General features: G+C 32.7%; 1 protein-coding gene and 1 long non-coding RNA gene across 3 annotated transcripts; one reads left to right on the top strand and one right to left on the bottom strand.

Annotated features, from left to right (window-relative positions):
* Nucleotides 1-10,438: 10,438 nt before the first annotated feature.
* On the bottom strand, nucleotides 10,439-19,842 carry LOC143051358 (uncharacterized). Of its 2 annotated transcripts, XM_076224292.1 has the most exons (4): nucleotides 19,704-19,842; nucleotides 14,957-15,099; nucleotides 13,090-13,158; nucleotides 10,439-10,925 (listed from the first exon to the last, which is right to left on the bottom strand). In XM_076224292.1, exons 2-4 carry the CDS (start codon nucleotides 15,018-15,020, stop codon nucleotides 10,576-10,578), a joined length of 483 nt encoding a protein of 160 aa, XP_076080407.1. In that variant the 5' UTR covers nucleotides 15,021-15,099; nucleotides 19,704-19,842; the 3' UTR covers nucleotides 10,439-10,575. The 2 variants fall into 2 exon arrangements, with proteins under 2 accessions (XP_076080407.1, XP_076080406.1); XM_076224291.1 differs by lacking the exon at nucleotides 19,704-19,842 and having other exon boundaries at nucleotides 14,957-15,159.
* Nucleotides 19,829-21,820, top strand: LOC143051359 (uncharacterized). Its single transcript, XR_012970723.1, has 2 exons — nucleotides 19,829-19,922; nucleotides 21,471-21,820. It is a non-coding gene; the product is annotated as an uncharacterized LOC143051359 (long non-coding RNA).
* The last annotated feature ends 3,954 nt before the right edge of the window (nucleotides 21,821-25,774 follow it).

The raw sequence follows: 25,774 nt of genomic DNA, 5'->3' as shown, positions 1-25,774 counted from the left end.
CATGGTAGAATCCTATGAACAATCTTAAATTGAAAGTTTTGCAAAAAAGAGTTTCTGGTTATAATGAAGGGCATGGAATAAACAGCATTCCAATCATCAATCTGCATATTTAAATCTCTTTCCCATTTTTCACGGGAAGATAAAGATAATACTTTATTATCCTCCAAAAATAATGTATAGAAAAATTTACAAGATTTTGGTTCTTTTTAACTTTATCTATTAATTTATTTTCAATAATTTCCAGTTTTGAACTACCTTCTATTATACTTTTCCATCTCTTTGGAATCGCACTTAAAATACTATAAAATTTTACAAAATTAGTATTGATATCATACTTTTTTTTAAATTCATCATATGAGAATAATGTATTATTATCTGACATCAGATCATTAATGAAGAATATACTATTTTCAACATATTTGAACCTCAAAATCATCTTGCCATCCATTTTGATGTTCGGATTCAGCCATATGGACTGGGTCAAAATTTCAGTATGGTTTTCAGCTTGAATCTTATTTCTTTAACTTGGAAAAATTTACCAGGATATCATGCCAAAATGGATTAACTTTTTCTGCTAAATAAAGTAACCCTTCTTGACTTAAGTGTAAAATCTTGTCCCCCCCAAATTTTTGTATATAACTAAGTAGCAAGACTTTCCAAGGAGAGTAATTTTGGGGATCTAATAATTTATACAGCCAAGCCATTGTTACACTATAGCAAAAATAATAAATATTAGGCATCTTAAGACCACCATCACAGTGTTCGGACATTATCACTGCCCTTTTCACTTTATCAGGTTTTCCTTTCCATAAGAAGTTAAAAAAATATATTCTGAATCTCCTTCAAAACCCCTTCTGGGGGGTTAAGAAGGACAGTCAGAACTTGAACCAAAATGGGAAGTGCTAAAGTCTTAATAACTACAACCCTCCCAATATATGTTAGTTCTCTATAAGCCCAAGTATTGAGTAATGACTTGATACTGTTTATCTTGGCTGTAAAATTAAATAGAGTTTTATCAATTTTAGCAAGCTCAAACCATATACCTAGTAGTTTAAACCTCCCAGAATGGTTCCTTACAAGATTTTTTTTCTGGCAAAAGTTTTTCCATACTACCCTTTTTTGACCCAATCCATACAGCTTCGGTTTTGTCAACATTACACCTAAGTTCAGCACATTCTGAAAATTTATCAAACAAGTATAAACACTGATTAAGGGATTTTTGGTCACCATCCAGGACTACGGAAGAATCATCAGCGTATTGACTCAACAGAAATTCAGAGTCATTAATTGTTACACCTGCAACATCAGGGTCATTTTTAATAGCTGCATTTAGTAATTCTAGCACTAAAATAAATAGGTAAGAAGACAGAGGATCCCCTTGACGGACCCCCCTTTTTAATGAAAAAAAATCTGAAATATAACCATTATTTAACACTGCACTAGAAGCATCACAGTAGCAAGCCTTTATCCAATTTATAAATGTATGGTCAAAGCCATAAAACTGCAAAGCCTCATATATAAAGGACCATTCGACTGTGTCGAAAGCTTTTTCAAAATCAACTAAAAGTAAAAGTCTCGGAATGTCGTCTTCTTCCATCTTTTCCATCAAATCATAAATAAATCTAGTGCATTCGCCAATATACATACCTTTTAGAAAACCTTTTTGTGCTTGACTAATTGTGTTTATAAAGACCTTTTTAAATATATTTGCTAGACTGACTGTAGCTATCTTATAGTCTACACACAGCAGTGTGATAGGTCGCCAGTTCTTAAGATAAAACTTTGACTTACCCTCCTTTGGTATACAGGTAATGAGTCCCTGTCTTTGAGTGATAGAAAAATTTTCCATACTCTAAAGCCTCATTTAAACATCTCACTAGTGGTAATTTAATATCATTCCAAATTTTTTTATAAAACTCAACAGTGAATCCATCTATACCAGGTGATTTAGAGTTCTTCATATGTTTAAGAGAAGACAGACATTCCTGTACTGATAAAGGTCCTTCACATGATTCCACCTCTTCCTCAATAGGTTTTGTAATAAAAGGATTGTCATGCTGAAGAAATGTGCTCCTGTGAGTCTCAAGTAACAATGGGTTAGAACTAGTATACAATTTTTTGTAAAATTGTTTTTGTTCATTTCTAATAATACATGGATCCATTATCTCAGATTCGTCCTCCAGAATAAGTTTGGGAATATTTTGTTCTGTATAATGTTTCTTTTTCCAAATTACAAAAATAGTTACCTCTCTTTTCCCCCTCTACTTGCCATCTTGCCTTTGATCTTGTAATTATTCCTTTAACATTTTTTTCTCTTATTACTTTAAATTCTAGTTCCAACCCTTCCCTTTCTTGGTGTACTGATGGCAAGTTATTCTCTAGGAGTTTTTTTTTATCTAATAATGATATCTTGTATAATAATTCTTTTTCTTTATTATTTTGTTCCTTCTTCCGGAAAGACGAAAATGAGATTGCAGATCCACGAACTTTCATCTTAATCATATCCCATAAAAGCTGATAGCTTATATTAAACTGTTTATCCTCTGTCTCAATATCAATAGATGGATCAGACTCATATTCTTCAATGACAGTTTTGATATCCCCTTTAACTTTTTCAAAAGACTGTTATTCAATTTCCATGTACCCTTCCCTCTAATCTGGCTTAAAAATTTTAAATTAATAAGTACTGGAGAATGATCCGATCTATAACTTATTCCTATATCTGATGAAATTACAAATGCTTCTATATCAGAGGTAATCATGAAGTAGTCCAAACGACTTTGTTTGCGATTTGGACCCCGCCATGAGTACCTCTTTTCAAAAGGGTGTTGCAGGCGCCATATATCTAATAAATCAAGGTCATGCATAACCTCATGTATCTTTGCTTTTGACTGGGGGTTATTTTCATTTCTATAATATAATGTGTCCATCTCATAATCTTGAACAACGTTCCAATCACCCACCACTACAATTGACGAGTTGCCAAAGTGGGATATTTTATGTTGTCAAAAAAGGCTGGTTCATCATTATTCGGTCCATATATTGCTGCCAAAGTTATACGATAGTAGTCCTGAATGGTGATATCTAATATAACAAAATTACCGGACAAGTCTATAATTTCCCCATGGATTTTAAATTCAAAAGTATTTCTGAAAAGAACAGCTACCCCTCTACTTTTACTAGAAAAAGAACTAAATTTCCCCACATAGCCCCATTCATGCAGCCATTGTTTTTCTTTTTCAGATGTGCTATGGGTGTCTACTAATATAATTATATCATATAAGTCCTTATATTTTGTAAATATATCAAATCTTTTGACTGTTTCTGATAAACCCCTGCAGTTTACACTACCAATAGTTATAGTCGACATAATATTATCAAGTGGTTAAACAAGAATAGCTTAAATAATAATAAATATAAACATCTATAAGCCCAATATATATAAGTAGTATGAACAAACCATACACATGTTCATCTATATGTAAAAGTGTTTTCCCAATGTTTCAATTTTTTACTTAGAGTTACCCCCAACCCCCCAAAAAAAAAGTGTCGAGAGCATCATAGTTTAAATAAAATGAGCAAATATTTTTGTGCTAAAGTAAAACTGAAATATATATCAAAAAAGTTCTGTGAAACTTCATTTTGTACCTCGATTTGCACGTTTTAATTTTAAATTTGTGTATTATTCGTTTTTACGAGATGTATACCAAAGAATAGCATATAATAATAGTCAACATGCTAATTTATAATCACCATGCTAAATAAAAGAAAATAAAGTAACGAAAAAAAGAAACAAGAAAAAAAACACAATAACATCAGAGCATTTTTACCAACATAGGTACATGCATTCATACAATTGAAGAAGAAAAACATAAAAAAACACATACAAATATACACATACACATGCACCTTTAAGTAATAGTAAAAGTTCAATGATAAGTTAATATTGATATTAAAAGGCCTCCGAACAAAAAGGGGTGTTCAGATTTCCGAGCCCGAAGGGCGAGGGGATTTGAACAGCCCTTTTTGTGAGGAGGTCTTTTAATGTCAATATTAACTTAATCATTGAACTTTTACTGACTTACAAACCGTCAAAAATATATGAAAAGTACATAAAAAGCACTTGCAGAAACCTAATTCCCCTGAACTGGACGAGTCTAAAAATGTTAAACTTAAATGATAGTTAAACAGTACTCAGACTGATATATACAATTAACAGTTACCAAATTGAAATGAAAACGGACCAATTTAATGGCATTAGATCATATAATTATTTATTTATGATAAAAAAAAAATAGCATCTAAAAAGCACCAAATGAAAGTTTTACAAAATTAGGGGGTAAATTATTATTTTTTAGCCAACTTTTCAAAATAACGATTTCTTATTTAATAAATCAGCAATCAAAACCCCCGCACAGACCTCATTTATAACTGACCAATGAATATTATGCCCAACAACTTCATGCTATATATACTTGATGTTTTTGATCTGTCAGTAATCATGAAATAGAATCGTAAAGATCAGACCTTAGAAAACAGTAAGTAAACTCTTCCAACAATTAGCTTTTTACACAGCTTGTTTAAGAACTTTTAATCGGACAGTCCTAGATGCATAAGGTCCTTCCCAATATTCATCCGGCAAATGTTCCTTTTGTTTCTGATTTGGTAATTTTCCTATACATTAAGATTCATGCGAATGCAAAATAATTAGTTTTGTATATTCAGTTCAATTACTTAATAGATCTTGCTTTATTTGTGTTTTTTTTTAAATAAGAACTATGTATGCAAACTTCAATGAATAAAACCGTATTGAGCTAGGTTTCATTGTCCCGATCAAAACGTGTTGGGTTTGATATATTCGCAAGTTCAATATATTATATGAAAACAAACGCTTTAATTTAGTCGTCCGTTATTCCCTTTTCGTGTCTAAATGAAGCAAAAACACCTGAAAAAAACTTTTATCTTTCTTAGTTTTATCCTTGCCTGACAAAACAAAACATATGTCATAAATCGTATTTAAACATTAGATAAGAACAATAGTAAAAGAATATCTAAAACTTTTGAATAAGCAGTCATTTATGTGATAAACTGAAGAGACCCCCCCCCCCAAAAAAAAAGAAAAGAAAAGAAAACAACATAAAAATTTAAATGAAAATTGTAAATTATAGCATTTTACAAGATCTTGTCTTTGTGTGCCAAGTACTTGTACTGTAATAGAGATATTAATCAAATTGATTGATTGTTGTTTGCTTTAAGTCCAGTAGCAAATATTTCATGCCTATTAATGACTATAACACATAAATTTCAAATACAATAGGTAGGTCGTACAATAGGTGCAAGAGTTTTTAATTTGATTCATAAAATCTACCCTGAAGTCGATCATCCATGTTTACGTGTAGTTTACAATATCATTTTACGCATCCAATTTAGGTTAGATACTTTTAGCTCGCTTTAATAACTGTGAGAATTCTATGAAACTGTATTGTGTATTGTACTTTAGTTTTTGGTCTGATATTCTGTACTTCCGATCACTATACCGCTCTCCTGGTCGGTCTCGTGTGAGGGCGTTCGGGTCAAACAAAGACGTTAATTAAATTGATATTCTATTTCAACGCTTAACACGTGGCATCATAAAGTAAGAGCACAGACTGGCCGGCTCAGAGTCTGAGATGTGTCCTGGTCAGGTGACTTTTCTTCCTGCGAACTAATATCTTGTGAACTTACACGATAAAAAAAAGACTCAGCTTGTCAGTCTAGTAAAAAACGGGGTTAATGCTCTTATTATATTTCACGTAATAGTTCTGAATATTAATTTTATTCACCGGTGGTCGTCATCATTATCATTATTTATTTTACCGTTTTATTATACAATGAAGTGTTTTTCTTTTGCTAGTATATATTAAAACATCTTAAATTTTCACCAATCAAACTTAAAAAATGGATGGTGAATTTTTTCAAACACTTGTGATTGTTGGGATTATTATCTTTCACGGTAAATATTATAATAGTAAATCAAATGTGCCTTTTTGGATACAATGTATATAATATTTGACGGAAAATATTGAATTAACTCCGTCTAACTATTATTTAGTCATGTGTCAGTTTTGAGCTTATTATTCTGTATACGGAATGTTATATAAAAAAGACCGAATGTTGACTCTTAATATTTTTATTTATCTGTGTCTTTGGGTTGCTGTCGCATTAATGTATACCTTTATCTCCTTTTCTTCAAAACCAAGATTTGCTTGGGTATAGAAATATTTACATCTCTAGACCTCTCCCGTTCCACAGTATACCCTTGCTAAATTGGTGCGTTCGTTTGGCTTATTGGTTATATAAATACGCAGCTTTGTCCGATCAAAATATAATAGGAATGTATATCAGATGCCTGGTGCAGTGAGAATTCCACGCTATCTTTACCTTAAAAAACATTAGAGGGAAAGACGATCTACACACGAGTTGAATGATTGAAATATGTAAACAACAAGAAAAGTCAGCTTAATCTTTTTAAATAATTATAAGTCGCATGGCTGATTTTAACAACATTTTTGTGACTTTTGCTAGAACAATAGTTACTGTAGATGAAAAAAAATATAACAAAACCGATCAGCAAGACAATATAAAAAAAAATGAAACGCTCAATACAAGTTGAATCTTTTTTATAAATTGTTGTCAACCTTTTTTTTTATCATTTTTTCCCCTTTTATGACAACTATTATACCAGTCTGAGATATAAATAAACTTCAAACAGCAAATGTTGTCACCTAGACGAGGGAGCCGTCATTGCATGTATGCTTCAATATATGAGTTATTGCCACTCAATGAAGATTGTTTTTCTGATGTAGTCCCTCCCCTGTTAGTTTTGCTTGAAATTATACAATATAACCCCTGATGTGTACTACGACAACGTTTTTTTAATATTAAAAAAAGATTAAATGCAAAGAGAAAAATGATGGAAGAAATGCTAAGTTTTACGCATAAAAATTCAAATGTAAATAAAAATGAAATATATAAAAATTGGAAAACTGTTTGACACTATAATCAACTGAGGACAAATTATTATAAATCACTAAATGAAGCTGATAATTTATTGCTCCTTTGTGTCCAGTGGCAAATATGTCATGCATATTCACGACTGGATTCAAAGTGGATCAAATTGAAGCAAATGTTTACAAATTTAGAGTTGCACTTTTTACAATAAGGCAGAGCGTTCGCTAGAGGTAAAACGTATGCCGTAATAGAATAGATTTGAACCACAATGTTCGAACTCGTAAAGTTATAAAGCCCTCCTTCCTTTTTAGCTCACCTTTCCAAAAGGAAATGTGAGCTTTTGCCATCACTTGGCGTCCGTCGTCGTCCGTCCGTCCGTCGTCGTCCGTCCGTCGTCGTCGTCGTAAACTATTTCAAAGATCTTCTCCTCTGAAACTACTGAACCAATTCAAACTTAGCTTCATCTGATTGATTCCTAGGGTATCTAGAATAAAGTTTGTGTTTTAATTCCCATTTTATAAAAAAAAACATGGCCGCCATGGCTAAAAATAGAACATAGGGGTAAAATGCAGTTTTTAGCTTATAACTCAAAAACCAAATTTAGAGCAAATCTGACGGTGTAAAATTGTTTATCAGGTCAAGATCTATCTGCCCTGAAATTTTCAGATGTATCGGACAACCCGTTGTGAGGTTGCTGCCCCTGAATTGGTAATTTTAAGGAAATTTTGCTGTTTTTGGTTATTATCATGAATACTATTATAGATAGAGATAAACTGTAAACAGCAAAAATGTTCAGCAAAGTAAGATTTACAAATAAGTCAACATGACCGAAATGATCAGTTGACCCCTTTAGGAGTTAAGGCCCTTTATAGTCAATTTTTAACCATTTTCCGTAAATCTTAGTTATCTTTTACAAAAATCTTCTCCTCTGAAACTACTGCGCCAAATTTAACCAAACATGGCCAAAATCATTATTAGGGTATCTAGTTTGAAAATTGTGTCCGGTGACCCGGCTTACCAACCAAGATGGCCGCCGTGGCTAAAAATAGAACATAGGGGTAAAATGCAGTTTTTAGCTTATAACTCACAAACCAAAGCATTTAGAGCAAATATGACATGGGGTAAAATTGTTTATCAGGTCAAGATCTATCTGCCCCGAAAATTTCAGATGAATCGGACAACCCGTTGTATAGATGTAGATAAACTGTAAATAGCAATAATGTAATGCTTGGGGTATACAATGTTTTTTTATACTTTCATCATAAATTATATTTCATTATTCACACAGAGAACAGATCAGATTTTATTTCTATTTCCAGGAGGAGATGGTGTTCGGTGTATTTTTTCATATCAGTGAAGTGGCCCGGAAATTTTTAAATCGAAGACCAGATTGAAAACCGATTACTTCTTACCAAAAATATTAAAAAATGTGTATTTCAAATGTGCAGTTTTTGTTAAATTCTCTACCGGAAGTTTTGAAACGGATATGAAAGTTAAAGACGAATACGGAAATAGACCTTAAATTCCGTAAAATAAATAAATTAAGTATGCCACTCCCTGAATATACAGGCTACAATGCACTTTGGTGTTGAAACAATATAAAAAAAGAACGACATTTCTACAAGATATCAACAAATAATAAACGACAATAAACAATTTGAATAAATGTAATGTAAGAACCGGTCCGTTATACGAGCTATTCTTATGAGCTCAGTTTCTGCCTTATGTTGTCATAAATGTCAAAACGATGCCGGTCCCCCTTGCTGTCAGTGCCATATATGTGACCGTTGAAATACCACGCACTGGTGACATCCTCATGCAGGTATAGTCTATTTAGTAGCCCTTGGTTCAATTTTGTAACATCGTCGGAGATGCGAACTTCTAACTTTTCATTGATAAGTTTTCTATTTCGCAAAATAGAGATTTTCGATTCCATGCGCATAAATTTAACAAGAATTGGTCTAGGTTTGCCGTTTTTTTTTTCTGGTATCCTGTGGGCTGCTACAATCTCTGATGGTTCAATTTTTACACCCAGTTTACTTATCTCTTGAAAAAAGCTATGAGGCAATCTTTCCCCCTTTTTTTTCTGGAAAGTCAAATATTTTAATATTTTTTTTCCTTGAGTATTGTTCATTCCAGTTTGACAATTCCATTGCTTCGGTTGCACGTTTTCCCGTATTTTCAATCTCTTCTTTCAAAAGCCTATTTTCTTTGTGAAGGTTTGCGTTTTTTTTTTCTAAGATATTCGCATTGACAAATTCTACACTGTATTCTTTTACTTAATCTAGATACCTATGACTTAAAGTGCTGTTCTACCTTTTCTTTATTAGTTTGAATTTCAACCATCATTTCTTTTTTAAGTTCTTTTTTCATCTCTTTTTTCATTTGGACAAACAAGCTTGTAACTGTTTCAGTGACAATCATTTTAACATCTTCTTTTTTCAATATGTTTTTCATTGAATTCCTTATCTCATTTAATTCGGTTTCGATGCATAAACCATGATCGCCATCGCTAGATAATCATGTATGCGGGCGTTTTGCAGATTTTGGTTTTGCAGGTGTTGAGTCATTAAATACAGAGTCATCATTTTCCTGTGTAGCAGAGAGTTTGCCAACAGTAGCTGTCGAAACAAAGCTCGTAATTTGTTGTTGTTGCTTCATTCTCGGCTTACGAGATATTTTAATGTTTATGTATGAACAATATATAGTTATTGTATAAGACTTGCTTTGTTTACAAACAATTTACGATCTAGTTTTCGAACTATTCTACCGTGAGTTTTATTTTCTCAATTAAGTCACTACCAATATCTATATTTAGAATGTTTTTTTTTCTTTTGTCCGAACTTCAAATGGCTATTAAAGTATCTTTCTTTGGTAAATGCATCAAAATTATTATTCAGAAAGACTCACATATTATTACTGGAGTTTCTAAAGTCCAAGAAAAACCATATACAGAACTGTAAAACTTCAAACTAGCACAAAAACATCGGAGTGTCAATACCCTCGACTAACCACAGACGCCATATTTCTTCTCTCCTTTCTTTTTAATGTTGTGTTACATTTTAATGTTGTGTTTCTGTTGTGTCGCTGTTCTCTTATATTTAATGCGTTTCCCTCCGTTTTAGTTTGTAACCCCGATTTGTTTTATTCTATCGATTTATGAGTTTCAAACAGCGGTATACTACTGTTGCCTTTATTTGGCTAGCTATATAACTAAGTTTAATCCTCAATTGTTTACATAATTTACACGTGTCAGAAATATGACTTGTTTTGCATTTGTTTGCTGTATGTGAGCTTTTTTATCTTGCCTTTTGTTATAAGTCTTTCTGTTTTTAGTTTACGGGATTTTTGTTATTTACCTTTTACTTTAATAAATGATCGATTGATGAGTACCTGCAGTTTACACAGATTACTCCAAATAGCACAAAAAGCTATGACATACGCCAACTATATATGAAGAGTTTTTTTTTATTTATTGAGAACAGACCACACATGTTATCGGTTTTCCATTAACATATGGTGGACACTTAAGACTTTCGCAATGAGCTTTCACTCCGTATAAAAGGTAACTATACTCATTATTTTCTACTCCGAATCCAGAAAGTCAACATTTTCATCAACGCAAACGAATGTCGTCGTATGCGCATGCCCTTCATAGCTACTCGAGAGATGATCATGGTACTCTTCAGTCCATTCTGGAAGACATTTATTACGACCAGGGACCATTAAAACGGTAGAATGCTTAGGTTTGCAAACGGCACAAGGAACATCCTTATCCAAAGAACCGGCACCCCAGAAATTATCCTGGTATTCAGCTCCACGAAGTAGTGACATAGATGGTTCAGTCTGTTGATTGCTCCACAAAACTTCATGAACCATACACAATGGATTGGCAGCCCCTCCAGTCACTGCATACGAAGTACCTGCAGCCTGACCTGTAACCAAATTCACTTATAATTTTATAACATTCGTTTTAACAAGAGATACATTTTTTAATACACTTTCGACCAAATATGACGTTAGAGTACTTCATCGGTTGGTTCAAGTTAAAACAGATGAAATTTTGAATGCCAGAAGACTAATCTGGCCATGTGAGCTAAAACAAATGGCATAAATACAATTTTCTAAAAGTATTTCAGACATCTAAACACGGACAACATCTTCCTTATTTATAAAAAGAACAGCTTTATTCCCTAAATATTCTCAACGGGATTGAATAATATTCGTCACTATTTCTCTATCTGGCCCTTATATCTTAATACAATTTAGGGCTAATTAAAAAGGGGCGAAAGATATCAATGGGACAGTCAAACTCATCTATCGAAAATAAAAAGAAAAAAAAATCAGACAAATAATAGTACACAAGACACAATGCAAAATCAAAGACTAAAAACACGTACCCAAAGAAAAACTAGGGGTGATATCAAGTTTTCTGGGTGGATTGTTGATTGCTCAACGTCTAACGGCAAATAGTTCAAACATCTTAAGGACGAAAACACATTAAAAATAAATGTAAAAGGTAGGACCTGTAATAGAGGTTGTCCAAGATGAAGGTCAGGGAAATTTGAATTGCTACCGAAAAATTATCGAACATATGATAAGGAAGGAACGCATGTGGACCCATTAAATTATTTTATCAAGGCTAATTGACGTGAAGAGGGAGAGAACAACAAAGACAGATTTTACTCCCTATAAATGAAGAATCGGATTAAACAGCCTCATTCTGTGTGACTTCGAACTTGAACAGCAAGCAAAGTCAAACGGACGCCTATCTAGTAGGGGTTTTACACAAGTGGACAGAACACACGTAGTAATGAAATAATTGAGATTGAGAATAGGAAATGTGTTAATTTTTATGAGAGAAGTATTGTAAAGAAACGAATCAGGACATTAACTTCACGTTTGAACCTATATTTTTTTTAAATGAAAACCTTTGATACACCCGTGATTTTTATGCATTCTTTATTTTCATAATTCATAACAACTCAGAAATACTGCACTTGTTGTCTATGCCTAAACAGCGGTTATCTCTATCATAAATGTTACTTAAAGGGACAACCGGATTAATCTGAAAGGAGTATGGAGTTGATGTGTCGTATTTTGAACAAGCAGAAAATAAGTACACTGACGCTCGTCTGACTGAAACAAATATCTGTTAGCCGCCAAGTTTGAAACAAATATCATGAAATCATTAAATATGCCTGGACCTCTTCATCATCAGGATATGCCTACTCTTCCAGAACACCTGAGATCATCTTCAATATTTAGTGGGGTTCGTGTGGTCTTTTTCTTTTGGTATCTGTCGCCTATCTTTTTCAAATGGTTGTACCATGACACCATTGCTTAGATGTGTGTTAGATTTGACTGTGCATCTGTAAAAGGTACCCTCTCTCGGGTCTAGGAACGTTGCAAGATATATTCGAGGTGTACAATTAATGACTGTTACTAGCAAAACTACAAATCTAACAATCGATTTGAAATACCTACATATTTAATAGTCTTTTTTGTCTGATTTTCGTCCTTGATATTCTATCATATTTACCACTAGACGTTTACAAAGAAGCAATAACTCATGATTGAATGAAATTTAAGATACTGATAACGTATTAAGGAATCTCTTTTATAAAGGACATTGCACGAGTTGCAGTAGATGCAGATTTGGGCTATTTATTTTCGTCGTTTTTCCTTTTTCCCATATAAAATTGTAAGTGTTTTCTGCTCTGTTTTCAAGTTCACTACTCTCACTTTAAAACTATTATAGATGTTGGTATACTTTTTAAAAAGTAGCCAGACAAGTGAATGATATACTTTTATTGTTTCATTTTAAGTATATAGATATGTTTTATAAGCTCTTTTATTATGCATGTTATAGTTGATGTGTTTCCTTCGGTTTTAGTTTGAACCCCAGATTTGTTTTCTCTTAATCGATTTATGACTTTCGAACTGCGGCATACTACTGTTGCCCTTTTTTTTTTACAATAATAAGGAACAGAAATAAAACACACCTAATACGGGTTTGAATTTAGATGCATCTTATGATAACATACATTAATAATCCATTTAACTGGTCGTCTTAAATGTTTTTATAAGTGCACGTACCAGAATAAATAAGCGTTGAATTGGTGCCACATATCTTCTTACCCCATCTGACATAAGTTTGTTGACTGCCTGAAATATAAACAAATTGAACAGTATTTATATCATAATATTTTATAAAAATATAGCATTGCAAAAACTGTCAAGCATAACATGTACATGGCGTTCTTCAAGATAAGACGTCGATCTCAAATGTATTCAATTTAAAAGTACGGAGGTTTCATAGTTTTCTATGTTTTATCTTGTGTACTTTTATTTGTCTGTCTGTCTTTTTCATTTTTATCCATTGCGTTGCCAGATTTTTGCGATCAATGAGTTTGACTATCTTTCTGGTATTGTTCGCCACTTTTCAAATATGGCACTTGTTAACATTGTTGCATTTGATCATGTTGTATTAATTCTCCTTGCTTCATCATGTGATGTGAACTGATTAATATTGTATCGTAAATAAGATAACAGCTTCCTCATCAACACGTGTCTTTCCCGAAAGCTAAAGTGACAGAGTTTCAGTAAATACATATTTGAAATTTTTATTTTCTTCGTTTTTTTTCTCCATAAAATTGTCAGTGGTTCTTACTTAGTTTCAAATATTAGCCTCTGTTCTCTTTTACCCATTTATTTATCATGTCAAATACTAAACATTCAAAAGAAAATTGGACGGAGAAGTCATGTCAACTTCTTTTCATTTACATTATTGTTGCTGTCAAAGTAACATTGTAAAAGAAACCTTTGAAATCCATAAATCTTATGGTAAACGACAATTTCATTGTTTAAATTTTGAGAAAATAATTGTAATTTTCAAAAACCGATTGCAGAAGACCAATTTGTTTGTGTAAATCAATGTTTAAAATTGTAAGGGGATATATGAACATATACCGGTTTATGTAAATTAAGCACAATATACATAAACCCGAACAGTATGACTCCAAGTGGGTCTCACTTCATCTTTATTTCTTTTTCTTTTTTTTAAATCTAGGGTTATTTTAGAACTTCCAATACAAGATTTTTATGCTGTTGAAAGTTTTATTGCGTCCCTTGGAACTAAATGCGACTGTCAGTGAGAGGTATAGCTAGTCATAAACCATATTTAATCTACCATTTTCTACATCAGAAAATGTCTGTACCAAGTCAGGAAGTATGTATATAGTTACCGAAGGTACCAGGATTAAAATTCAGTACGACAGACGCGAGTTTCGTCTACATGAGACTAATCAGTGACGCTCATATCGAAATAGTTATATAGCCAAACAAGAACAAAGTTGAAAAGCATTGAGGATCCAAATTCCAAAAAGTTGTACAAAACACGGCTAAGGTATTCTATGCCCTAATTTGTATGACGTCATGTCAAACCCATAATCTGTATGACATCATTTCAAACCTCCTTATCTGTATGACGCCATGTCACATAAAAAACATCTACTTGAGATATCTGTATAAAATAAAGTGTATATGATATGGCTTTTTCAATATCACACACCGTATCAACCCTCAAACAATATAATCCCTCGAGCAGATGCGATATTGAAAACGCCATATGATATTCTCTATATATCAGGTTGAACGCCATCAAAACAAATAAATCAGAAAAAAACGTAAAAGAACCCACAACTTCTCTAAATCGTTTCACTTTCACAACAATGAATGTTATATTTAAACAAACAAAACTTTAAAATTGTTATGGATGTCGTAATAACATTTGTTTGAAATTAACTAAATAACACTGATACTATTGTCAAGCTTTTATTAGAAATGAAGTCATTATTTCATTTTTGTTTGCTGTTGTGTCTTATAGAATACAATCACATGATACATTTTAGTTATAATCCAATTATTGACTTAACATTGATTAATATTGAAAGTTAATGGTTACCTTGAGAACTTATTTTCTCCTCATTCAGCTGTCTGGTTAAATCCTGTACCTTCGATTCAAGCATTTCAACACGGTGCAAGAGAGCATCAGGATCGTTAAGTAAAAGTCTTTTCTTTGTTTCAGCTTCAAATAGTGAACATATGCTAAAAATAAGGAAAGTGATACAAGGAATTGCTGACACCATTTTGTCAATCCTATTATTGACAATCTTTTCAAAGATAACAATTTACATTATTTAACGTGACAAAGTTTTCAACAGACCAGTACTTATGTATATATGCAAATGTGTATTATGTCCTGGCAGAATAGAAAAAAAGTTTGTCCATAAACAACTGAAAGCTCTATCGTTGTAACCGTTATAGGAAGACACATTGAAGAAGAAGTACAGACGTACTGCCCTTATTTAAAAAATCTTTGTCTTACAATTTGCTATGAGTTATTGTATTTTAACAGGACTAATGTTACTTTCAAAAGAAGTCGATTTACTTTGATTCAGGATGTTAGTGTAAGTAAGGCAACCTAACCGGTTTCTGGATACTTAATAGCGACAATGTATTATTGTCTGATCTCATAAAAAAAACAGGCAAATCCAGAACATTTCAGATTGCTGTTGTTTTTCATCATATAGGCCATTAAACTACCAGGCCTATAGATGTACACATTAACAAGCCAGAAACCCTGCAAACAATGTGTTGTTGGGTTGTGGCATTATCGAATTGATACGTATTTCAAAAACAACTTCAAGTATAACCTTGGTGGAAGATCAAGAAACGTACAAATGCGCTTCTAATTCGACGTAACAGAATCTATATGAAAATTGGTTAACCAATGGTACCAATGCTAAATACATGGAATATGTATGGTTCCCCTTTTCGGGAAGTATGGAACAAATATTATTGTTACATCAGTGTCGTTATTAATAAGCTATAAAGAAACTTTATATTTGAAAAGGCCTTTTACTCAAATATATCTTAATTCAACCGATAACAAGAATGGTAAAACAAGAATATGTTCTTAGTACACTCGCACTTTCAGTTTCTACATTCATTGGACCGTGTAATTGGGGTCAAACTCTGACTTGGCATTAAGGGAATACGATACAGTAGCAGGGGCAGATAATAACGTTTTCAAAACTGTCCGTGTTGTTTTCGCGACGTTGGTAACCAGAACGTTGTAATTTTGCGATGTTTCTAATAAGAACGTTAACATTTCGCGACGTCGCTTTAGAATAAGTCATATTTCGCGGAATATTCTCTGACGTCATTAATTTCGGTTGCGCGAATTTAAAAAAAATACCTGCTAAAAAAGTGGCCATGCCGTTTCTAAAAAATCAAGAAACCCACCGAAGAGCAGTTAGATTAAAGGAAATACTTGAGATGTACAAAAATAAATCAAATACAATTTTGCATGACGAAATTGATGAAATGGTGTTAGACACGGAAGAGAGTACTGACATGGAAAGACGGAAGAAGAATTGTGGAGCTTTTTAGTCTGGCACTGAATAACTGCCAAAACTGCACGGCCCAAAAACACAATTCGGAACATAACGACCTGCAATAGCTAATTATGAGTATTGGTAGCTACTTAACGTCCAGCGGCAAATATTTAATTACACATTTATGACATCCAAATGTCATTTTAATGAAACTTATAGAAATGAGAAAACGTATGAACCCGTGATTAATGAGTAAAAATTTAACAAAATCTATTGTTATAGGGTGGCCGAATCGGGTCTGGTGTTGAAATCCATACACAAAAGTCATTACTACGGAGTGTTGTACAGCTGTGCAATATTTTTCATGACGAGAACAGTTATTTTCATTTATTGATAATGAATTCGAAGTAAATAATACTATCTTGAACTGAAAAATATCAGAATCAAAATAGTTAAGTTTGTGTCTTTTTTTCTTTTCTTGTTTAGAATTTGGCAGCCTCCAAGTTTTACGGAACATTGTCATTGTACATTGTAAGGCCAAATTTAACAGACTATCAATGAAATAACAAAACCGACTGCATGTGCGAGACCCTCATTGGTGGACAAGGTCGTATAACATCCCTATTCGTAAATAAAATAATAAAAAAGAGATTGTCTCATCCTGCTCTGGACTTGAAATTGGTACATAAAAAAAATTGCCGATTTTAATTGATATTTTAAAAGCATATTATATTGTATGTGTATGTAGAAAAACTGTCAATAAAAGTCCGTTAAAAAGATTTCAAAAAAAATATTGGTGCCGTTTTTGGTTTGAATTTAAGCAAAATATTACCAATAGATGCAGAATTGTCACACGTTAGTTTGTTTAATTGGATGTATTATTTTTGTATATGAAACTGGATGTAATAGACCAAAACAAGAAAACGCACGTTCACATGCTGTTAAAAGGGTTTGTAATTAAATGGTGTCTTTTGGTATTGGTCATCATATTTGTATTTTTTTCATTGTTTTCTACTTAAATCAGGCCGTAAGTTTCCCGTTTGAGTTGATTTGCATTTGTCATGTATAGGGGCCTTTTATAGCTTACTATGCGGTATGGGTTTTACTCATTGTTGAAGGCCGTCCGATGTCCTATAGTCGTTAAGCAATTTGGTCTCTGATTGAGATTTGCCTCATTTGTAATAATACCACGTCTTCTTATTTGCATGTATAAGCACGTCCCTATTATACTTCAATGTATTGAGAGATAAAAATTGAAGTATCGGCAAATTTACACTAATTGCAGACAGACAGATCAGAAAGTGTACACACGTTAAAACTCGTCGTATAATTAGACGATCGGACAGACGAACAAATTGTTTTCAATATAGCTCTACTTCTAGACAAACAAGTACGCCAATATTCATACGTATACGCCGTAAAAAAAGGTTATGTAACTTATCTATTGATAAAGACATCTTTCAATATTATTCTCTTATACCGGCTGCTGCACTTCCTATGAAATATTACATTACAACTTCATTTTCGGTCGATTGAGGCAATAATGGCATGAGTTAAATTGCACAAAACAGCTCGTATTATAAAACAAGAAGTACTGCTTATAATTTAAATTTGAAAGATGATTATCTTTTGAATGTAAAAATAAAATAAAAATCAAAGTACGTCGAGACCTAAAGTTGACGATACGGTATCGGTTTTGTCATTGTTGAGGGTTATACTGTTGTCAATTTAAGGTATCGCCTCACTTAATTTATAGTTGGTTCACATTTTGTGATGTCAATAAAGTTGTCTATCCTCTAACAGTTCATGAAGCAATTTAGAACTAATCTCGGACGGAGATGCACCTTTATTTCAATCAGATTTTCTTTTTTGCCGTACATCTGACAAAGCAATCTGCTAGAATTCTTTTTTATAGTCTTTTTTTTTATGAAAAGGTTCCTGTCCAAATTTCGTTTCGTAAATGTTTAGCACAAATGTTTTTTTTTCATTTTATGATTTACCATCTTATAAATTTTTATGATAAGTATCAACGCTTTGAAAAACACCTGCAAACTCGTGTACGGCGGGAATGCTTACACGACGTTGTTGCCATTAAAACTAAATTTAACGTAATTTAGCGCCATACTGACAGACGTCGTAAAAAATTAAGGTGTATGGCTTTTATTGAAAAAACAAGCACATGGACCCCAATTTTTTTCTTTTGCAATCAATCAAGTACTGTTTCAAGAACACTCCGCCAAAATTTCAGGAAAAAATCAAAGATCAAATATTTTTCTGCACTGCCGAAAAGACGCAAAAATATGTTCAATTTCTTTATTTCGGATATAGCAATCTAAATCCGGAACATGATGATTTGATTTAACCTTAAACTTTTTTCAGCATGTTGATGCCATGGATCAAGGGAATATTTTACAAAAAAACCGGTTAAGTTATGACTTTTCATTCAAAAGTATTGTTACTTTCTTTAAAAGTCATAATTTATGAAATTTCAGGGATTTTCTTCCAAATATGCAAATTTCGAACCAAATTATCTCAAAAAGTAAGTCATGAAGGTACTGTTTTCTTTGCATTTTTGAAAAGTACACATTGAAATTGACCTTCTATCAAAATTGTAAGAAAAAATCAACGAGGGATCTCTACTGTATCGTATGCCCTTAAGATAAGAAACATTTTGTCAAAGGTAACATGTGTAATAAGTGTCAAGTTGATTAGATTTCAACTTAATCAAAAACTACCTTAACCAAAAACTTAAACCTGACGTTAGATAGTATCATTTTCCATGTTAAGTGGACTGTAACACATCAACATTAAGAGGAAAGCAAGGGAAAGACAGACATACTGAATTGCAACTCAAACAAACGCTAACATAGAAGGAAACGGGCTATGTGATAACAACTGTCATATTCATGACTTGGTCATGTTGGTAAAGGAAATTTAACAGACAAATGGTAGGTTAAACGTGGTTTTAATGATAGCTCAGTGACGCTCGAATAGAAAAGTTAAAACCGCCAAATAAGTACAAGTTTGAAACGTAATAAAGACACAAAATTCAGAATGGTTTTACCAGAAATACACCTCATGGCATCTATTCCTGGGGTAGAAAATCCTTAAGTGTCTGTCCTGATAGATGATGTTACATGAGCCATGAGATTTAAGTCAATTCAAACTGACTTTGAATTTCAGGGATGAAAGAATAATAATTCAAACCGATTGTATATATATCATTTGTGTATATAGTACAACATTCCCTGAAAGTACGCGAGTCGAACACGCGATTGTATTAATGTTTGTAAATATTAGAAAAAGATTTACTTTATACTTAAATGATGTCAAATGTTAAGTGTCCTGTACATACATGTAACTTAATGTATACAGTATAAGTGTTTTTATACACAATCCTAAGTGTTTTTCCGTTTTATGTCGTGCACACAGTTGTTTCTACAAACTCACTTCATTCGTCACATGAGATGTCACGCGCATTCGTTTACTGTTTATTTTGATAATAATGACATTTGATTTTATGTCAACAGGGTAAGTCAATAACTAAAGATAAGCCTAGTGACGGAAATAAGTTTGCATATTAAACTTCAACAGTCAAATATTCCTTTCAATTGCTAGACGAGAAAAAATGCAACAAAAAAGAAAGTTACGAAAAATGAATCTACCATTATTAAGGGCGGGTAATTTAAATACAGAAAGCCCATATCAGATAATTCCCTTTATATATGTACCAACGAATTATATGGAAGCTACTGCAATAAATGGCATTTTGTAGAAGTGTTAAAGGTTTTGTACGCTGTTTATAACATTTTTCGCTCGACATGAAAATTACAAATTCTATGTGTAAAAGTGTCGATAAAAATATTCCCTTGAATAAAACAGTTGTCGGAAATTTATTCTACATTTCATTGCAGTAAAATAAAAGCTAAGTCATAAACATATATGTTGGGTGTTGCAAAGCACACTTTTTGTGTGTTTCTATAGAATATATAGGAAATTTGAGGTCACACGGTTACTTAAACATGTACAGAAGAATTAACTTCCATTGATGTTATTTTTGTTTATACAATGAAATGTTAAGTGAAATTTTGTCTTCAGTAAAGAACTGAATACAACTTTGCTTTTTTAGTTGAAAAATTCTGTACAATTATTCGAATAAAGCAAATTAAACAAATGCTTATAGAGACAAGCAATGGTGGTATAGCACCTGCTACGGAAAGCTGTATATACTCTTTTGATCTAGTGTGTATTCTCATTTGTCAATTGCTAATTAAGTGAAACTTCACAAAAATAAAATTTTCTAAGCGAATTGGGTATCAAACAAATATTGTATGAGAAACATGCCTTAGAACATAACTCTCAAATAAACATAGAAGACATAGCAAAAAGAAAAATAACAAAAGTACCAAACTCCAAAGAAAACTCAAAATGGGAGGTCACTAATCAACTAGCAAAATCAAAAGCACAAACAGAAAGTTCATAATCAAATGAAAAATCAAAAGCTCTAAGATTTCAATAAATGAACAAAGTTCATGTTCCTAACTTGTTACAGTCATTTTTTTCTTTGTTGAACAAGCCATACCCTGTTTTGATGATCTTTTTCGCTTATTTCTTATTTTTATTATCTTGACTTACATCTAGAAATTGACAATGAGGGTCGGTTTAAAACAAAACTTTACGACAGAAGTAATGATTTCAGCTTTCCAATTGTGAACTTCCTATTTTCATGTAGCAACATTCCAACAACACCTTCATACGGGGTATATATATATCCGAATTGATACGATATTCCCGTGCTTGTATTTCTTATCATGATTTTCTTGATATAGGGTTGCTGCTCACAAGGAAGCATACCGAATTAGACTATTTACCGGATTTTTTATAACATGAGCACCACGACGGGTGCCACTTGTAGAACATGATCTGCATACCCTCCAGGACAGTCTCATGCTAAATGATTACACATTTCAATGTGATGATCTTTCATCTGTTTCTGCAATGTTTACCCTATGACATTGAAAATCTCTTAACTTATGTCTATATCATGCATCATTGTAAACGTCTTTTTTAAAATTCCAGACACTCATGCAAGTCGTCTTCAATGGATGGCCTGAGCAAAGAATTAGACGCCAATGAACACAGCTCAGACGAAGACAATGATGATGACCATCAAGATAAATACATTCCTACATTTCACTTCGATAACACTTCTATGCAATTAAAAAGATGTACTAACGAGTCAGACTCTTTACTTGAAAGTACCGACAAAACAGTGTCTCTAACTCAATCGTGTAAAAAATGTTGCTGCATACAGAGTTGTGTTATTTTATGAATTAACAAACATTTTGTGTATTTGTTTTTATACCATTGTTTTATATTAATACTTCAATTTAATTAAAAAAAAAGAAGTCATTCATTTTGTAAAGAAATTGTCTTTGAGCAACTTTTGGTTAAATACCATTTTTGTTTGTAGGATTGAATATTGATCCAATTTTTACAGGATGCTTATGAAAGCATGATCAATGCAAATACATATTTCTTTGCAGTGTATTTATTTCCATTTATTTTATATCTAGTTACATTATCACGTGAAAATGTGCAGTTCCCTTGCTACTATAATAGAAGAAGAACTTTATATAGATGTACAAGTATGTCATCAAACGGTTTAGGTCTCGCATTTACGTCGGTCTGTCCCGTCACATACTATATGGATTGATTCTGTGTTGTTTAACTTTCGGTGTCAAAAATTTTATCCATTTGCAGGACGAAAACAAATGAATTGTGGAAACGATAGAAAGGTCTTTTTATTAAAGGGCATTCGTAATGAAGATCAGTATATCTTGGACTGCTGCTCGAAAATGAGGGTATATTCGAAAGAGTCAACCATTTTGCCACGCATCAGGTCACCTATGGAACCTTAAACAGATGTTGCCATAGATATCAACTTGGAATAAGAATGCCGTTTGTGGATTAGATGACGTTCGGGGGACTTTATTGTCCACATATCTGTTCCTCAGTCACCTCTTGGAATTCCCGTACTTAAAAAAAACACAAATTGTTTTCAAAGGTCAAGAATGGAATAATTATCACATCATTTAAAACTCATTTCACACCGCGTAGAACGCCACGTGCATTGATGCTTAGTTATTGTTTATTTATATTCATTTTTTTTCTAATTTGGACCCTTTTTACCCAGAACCAGTATCGAAGTCTCCGAAATTGTAACCGTTAGGGACTTCTGCTTCGTTTTGTGAATGTGATAACTTATCGATACATTCCGTGCAATATACTATATGGTACTATCAACACTTTAGAACACAAATTGTTCCCTTTCACTTGTTTTCATTTGCGTCGTATTGACAAATGCCATAAATAACCAACATTATGTGTGGCGTTTTACACTGTTAACGCATTATAATGCAAATTAACGAAACGGTATCTGTCATTTCAGAATTGCAGTAATGAAAAACTTTAAGCACATTCGGAAGCAAAAACAAAATATAAATGCAGTATTGTATCAAGTTGATATCGTCAGAACCTTTGCAACTCTCAGCAAGGATTAACAAAGCTACATAAGAAATGCCTATACCCAGTCAGGAATATGATCCATTCTTTTAATGTGTTTGAGCTTTTGATTTTGCCATTTGATTATGGACTTTCCATGTTTAATTTTACTTGGTGTTCAGTACTTTTGTGATTTTTTTTATCTATAAAAAAGGAAAATCAAAAGCCCGTACAGATGAAACGAATGGAAACAACTTGTGTATGTCATTGGGACAGACATTTCTTTATATATAAAATGATGAGTTAAATCCGGTATTATAGTTAGCTGAAATTTCACTGATATAACAGAGCTATTATTTTAATTTGACCCACACAAATATCTCTCTCCTGTCACGCCACTATCACACAACGTCAAAACACTGTATTGTATAATCACGAACATGTAAACAAAGTGACAGTCACAACAAATGTCGACCCTAATATTCAGTATAACTATTTATAATATCTACAAAATAAGAACAAAAACAAAATGTAAATGTGTGTCAAAACGCCGAATAAAGGTCAACACCTGAATGAGACACATTGATAAAATTATTACGAATAAGAACCACTTTTGTTAGAACTAGTTACAATTTCATTCATCTATCATCCGCAGATGGAGGATGCCGAAAACGGTAAAATATTTGTTTCCTTGTAGTTGAGATTATGTTCTATCCTGCTTGTCTCTAATCAAACATCCATTCCAATTCGATATAAATACATTTGTTGTAAAATTTTGGAAAACAATGATCGCTGTTGTCGATAAGCGATGCATATAAGATTAGAAATAGCTGTAAACTAGACATCATCTCTCTGTGGGCCTTACTGTAAGAACGTGTGGTACAAAAAATATACTGATTAGCTGATATAAAGCTCTTTTATGTGGTGCAAGTGATTGTATTCTATATATTTTAGTTAAAGTGTTATAGTAGGCCTAAGAAGATGTACATTATGACACGCCCTCTAGTGATAATTAATACACCTCAGTTATCATTTTCTATATAAAATAAGCAAGTTATAGTTTCATTATTTTTCAAATTGCAAGTATTGAACTATTGGACCGGTCTATAGTTTCCAACTATTGGACCTTGCTGAAACTATTTGACCGCAAGTGTCATTATATTTCATGGAATGTCAAATGCAGCTACCGGATCGGATAATGTTGCGAATGCCGCAGGAATTCAGACGTCGCGTTCTACCTGTTGTATCTAGCCAGGGTTCACGTCATTACTTGACGTAGCCTAAGAATTCAGACTGTATATAACGTCAACGTGAAACAGTATAGTTGTGTTTCCGCTTTTTATATTACGATAGTTGATCTAGCCCCGACAGTTATTGTCTGTAGTCTCTTTCGGTATAATAAAACACTTGCTGACTGGAAATTTGTTGAATAGTAAGTTTATTGTCCCCCCGGATTCAACTAATGCCCTCGGCTACGCATCAACACAATAGTTGCACCTCGGAAACAATAGACTTAATATTCAACTCATACCCAGTCAATGCGTATACACTATTAAACATGTCTAGTATAAACTTCGAAATCATAGCGGTTCTCAAAATATAGAGCTGGCATGAACTATACCATATAAATAGGCCATGGAGTTGTCAACTGAAACCAAAGTGTTTGACCTTGACCTTGACCTAGGAAGTTTTACAAACATTAAGATATACCATCTGGTGTTAGTTAATATTTATGTCAAGTATAAAGTATGAAATTATAACGATTCTCTAGATAAAGAGAAGACGTCCCGCCACTAGGCGGGTCTATTTCAAGTTCAAGTATTCATCTACAATCAACAAGAGGAATAGTCACCGATAAACTTAATAATTTGTGTCACTTACACATTTATTTCTATTCCGTTATATTTAGATTTTCCCTTATCTATTTCTATCTTTAGTAGCTGTGGAACAGGTTCGCAGAACAAATTTGTAGAACAAGTTTGTTTAACTAGTTTGATTAGTATCGATATATAATTACATTAGATGTATGTTTCATTATGATACTTTATTCTGAATGGCTAAGTGTACATGACGTGTTATTCCTTAAGCAATTGCATTACTCAATAAAACTTTTCATTCATGATAACACGTGGTTCCACAATAAAGTGCACATGTGAATTAAAAAAAAACAATTATAAAATTCGTGTTTTCATGATCATAGCTAAAAAAAAAAATATAAGTATTAAATGCTTCTTTTTGTAACTTCATAGGGTTGTAAAAGCATTGACCGTGCGCACATTTTTAGAAAGAAGCGCATCCGCGCTTCATACAAAATGTACTTCGGTCAACGCTTTGACACCCAAAAAAAGTTACAAAAAGAGGCATTCAATTCTTAAATACGTCTTTGGTAAGTAATGCACGGGTATTTTGGGTGGGGTTCTCTAGTCGTATATAAGTCCGATACTTGAATAATATGTATCGAGATGCTCATAGTAATTTCTAAGTACGACACGTTTTGCATAGTATATCATTTGCATTTTATTGTAATGATTTAATGTAGAACAGCTAGATGTTTGTTTGTTGAGAGATATTTGTAATGTTTTATTATCTTTATTTAATGTTGTATCGCACAGAAAATAATTAGTTACTACGAGCAAACCAAGTCTACATTTTTACTTGCCTCTTATTTATCCATGCAGATAGGTTATGAGTAAACTCATCAAAGATACCAGGATTAAAATTTTATATTTAGGCCAGACGCGCGTTTCGTCTACAAAAGACTCATCAGTGACGCTCGAATCAAAACATTTTTAAAAGGCCAAATTAAAAAACAGTAAATTTATAGAATGTTTTAAATTCGGACGAATTTAAATTCACCGTTTAACGGGTGGTGCTATTAA

This window comes from Mytilus galloprovincialis, chromosome 11, assembly GCF_965363235.1.
Source record: "Mytilus galloprovincialis chromosome 11, xbMytGall1.hap1.1, whole genome shotgun sequence".
Classification (NCBI taxonomy): Eukaryota; Metazoa; Mollusca; class Bivalvia; order Mytilida; family Mytilidae; genus Mytilus; species Mytilus galloprovincialis.
Note: the sequence above shows the minus strand (reverse complement) of the source record. Positions and strands in the feature narration are given on the sequence as shown.

Excerpts from the sequence above, each read along its gene's own strand:
- LOC143051358 (XM_076224291.1), bottom strand. The coding sequence starts at position 15,140 with ATGGTGTCAGCAATTCCTTGTATCACTTTCCTTATTTTTAGCATATGT. Across the intron at positions 13,159-14,956 it reads GGAGAAAATAAGTTCTCAAG|GCAGTCAACAAACTTATGTC; the intron begins GTAACCATTAAC and ends TTTATATTTCAG. Across the intron at positions 10,926-13,089 it reads TTCAACGCTTATTTATTCTG|GTCAGGCTGCAGGTACTTCG; the intron begins GTACGTGCACTT and ends ATTTGGTTACAG.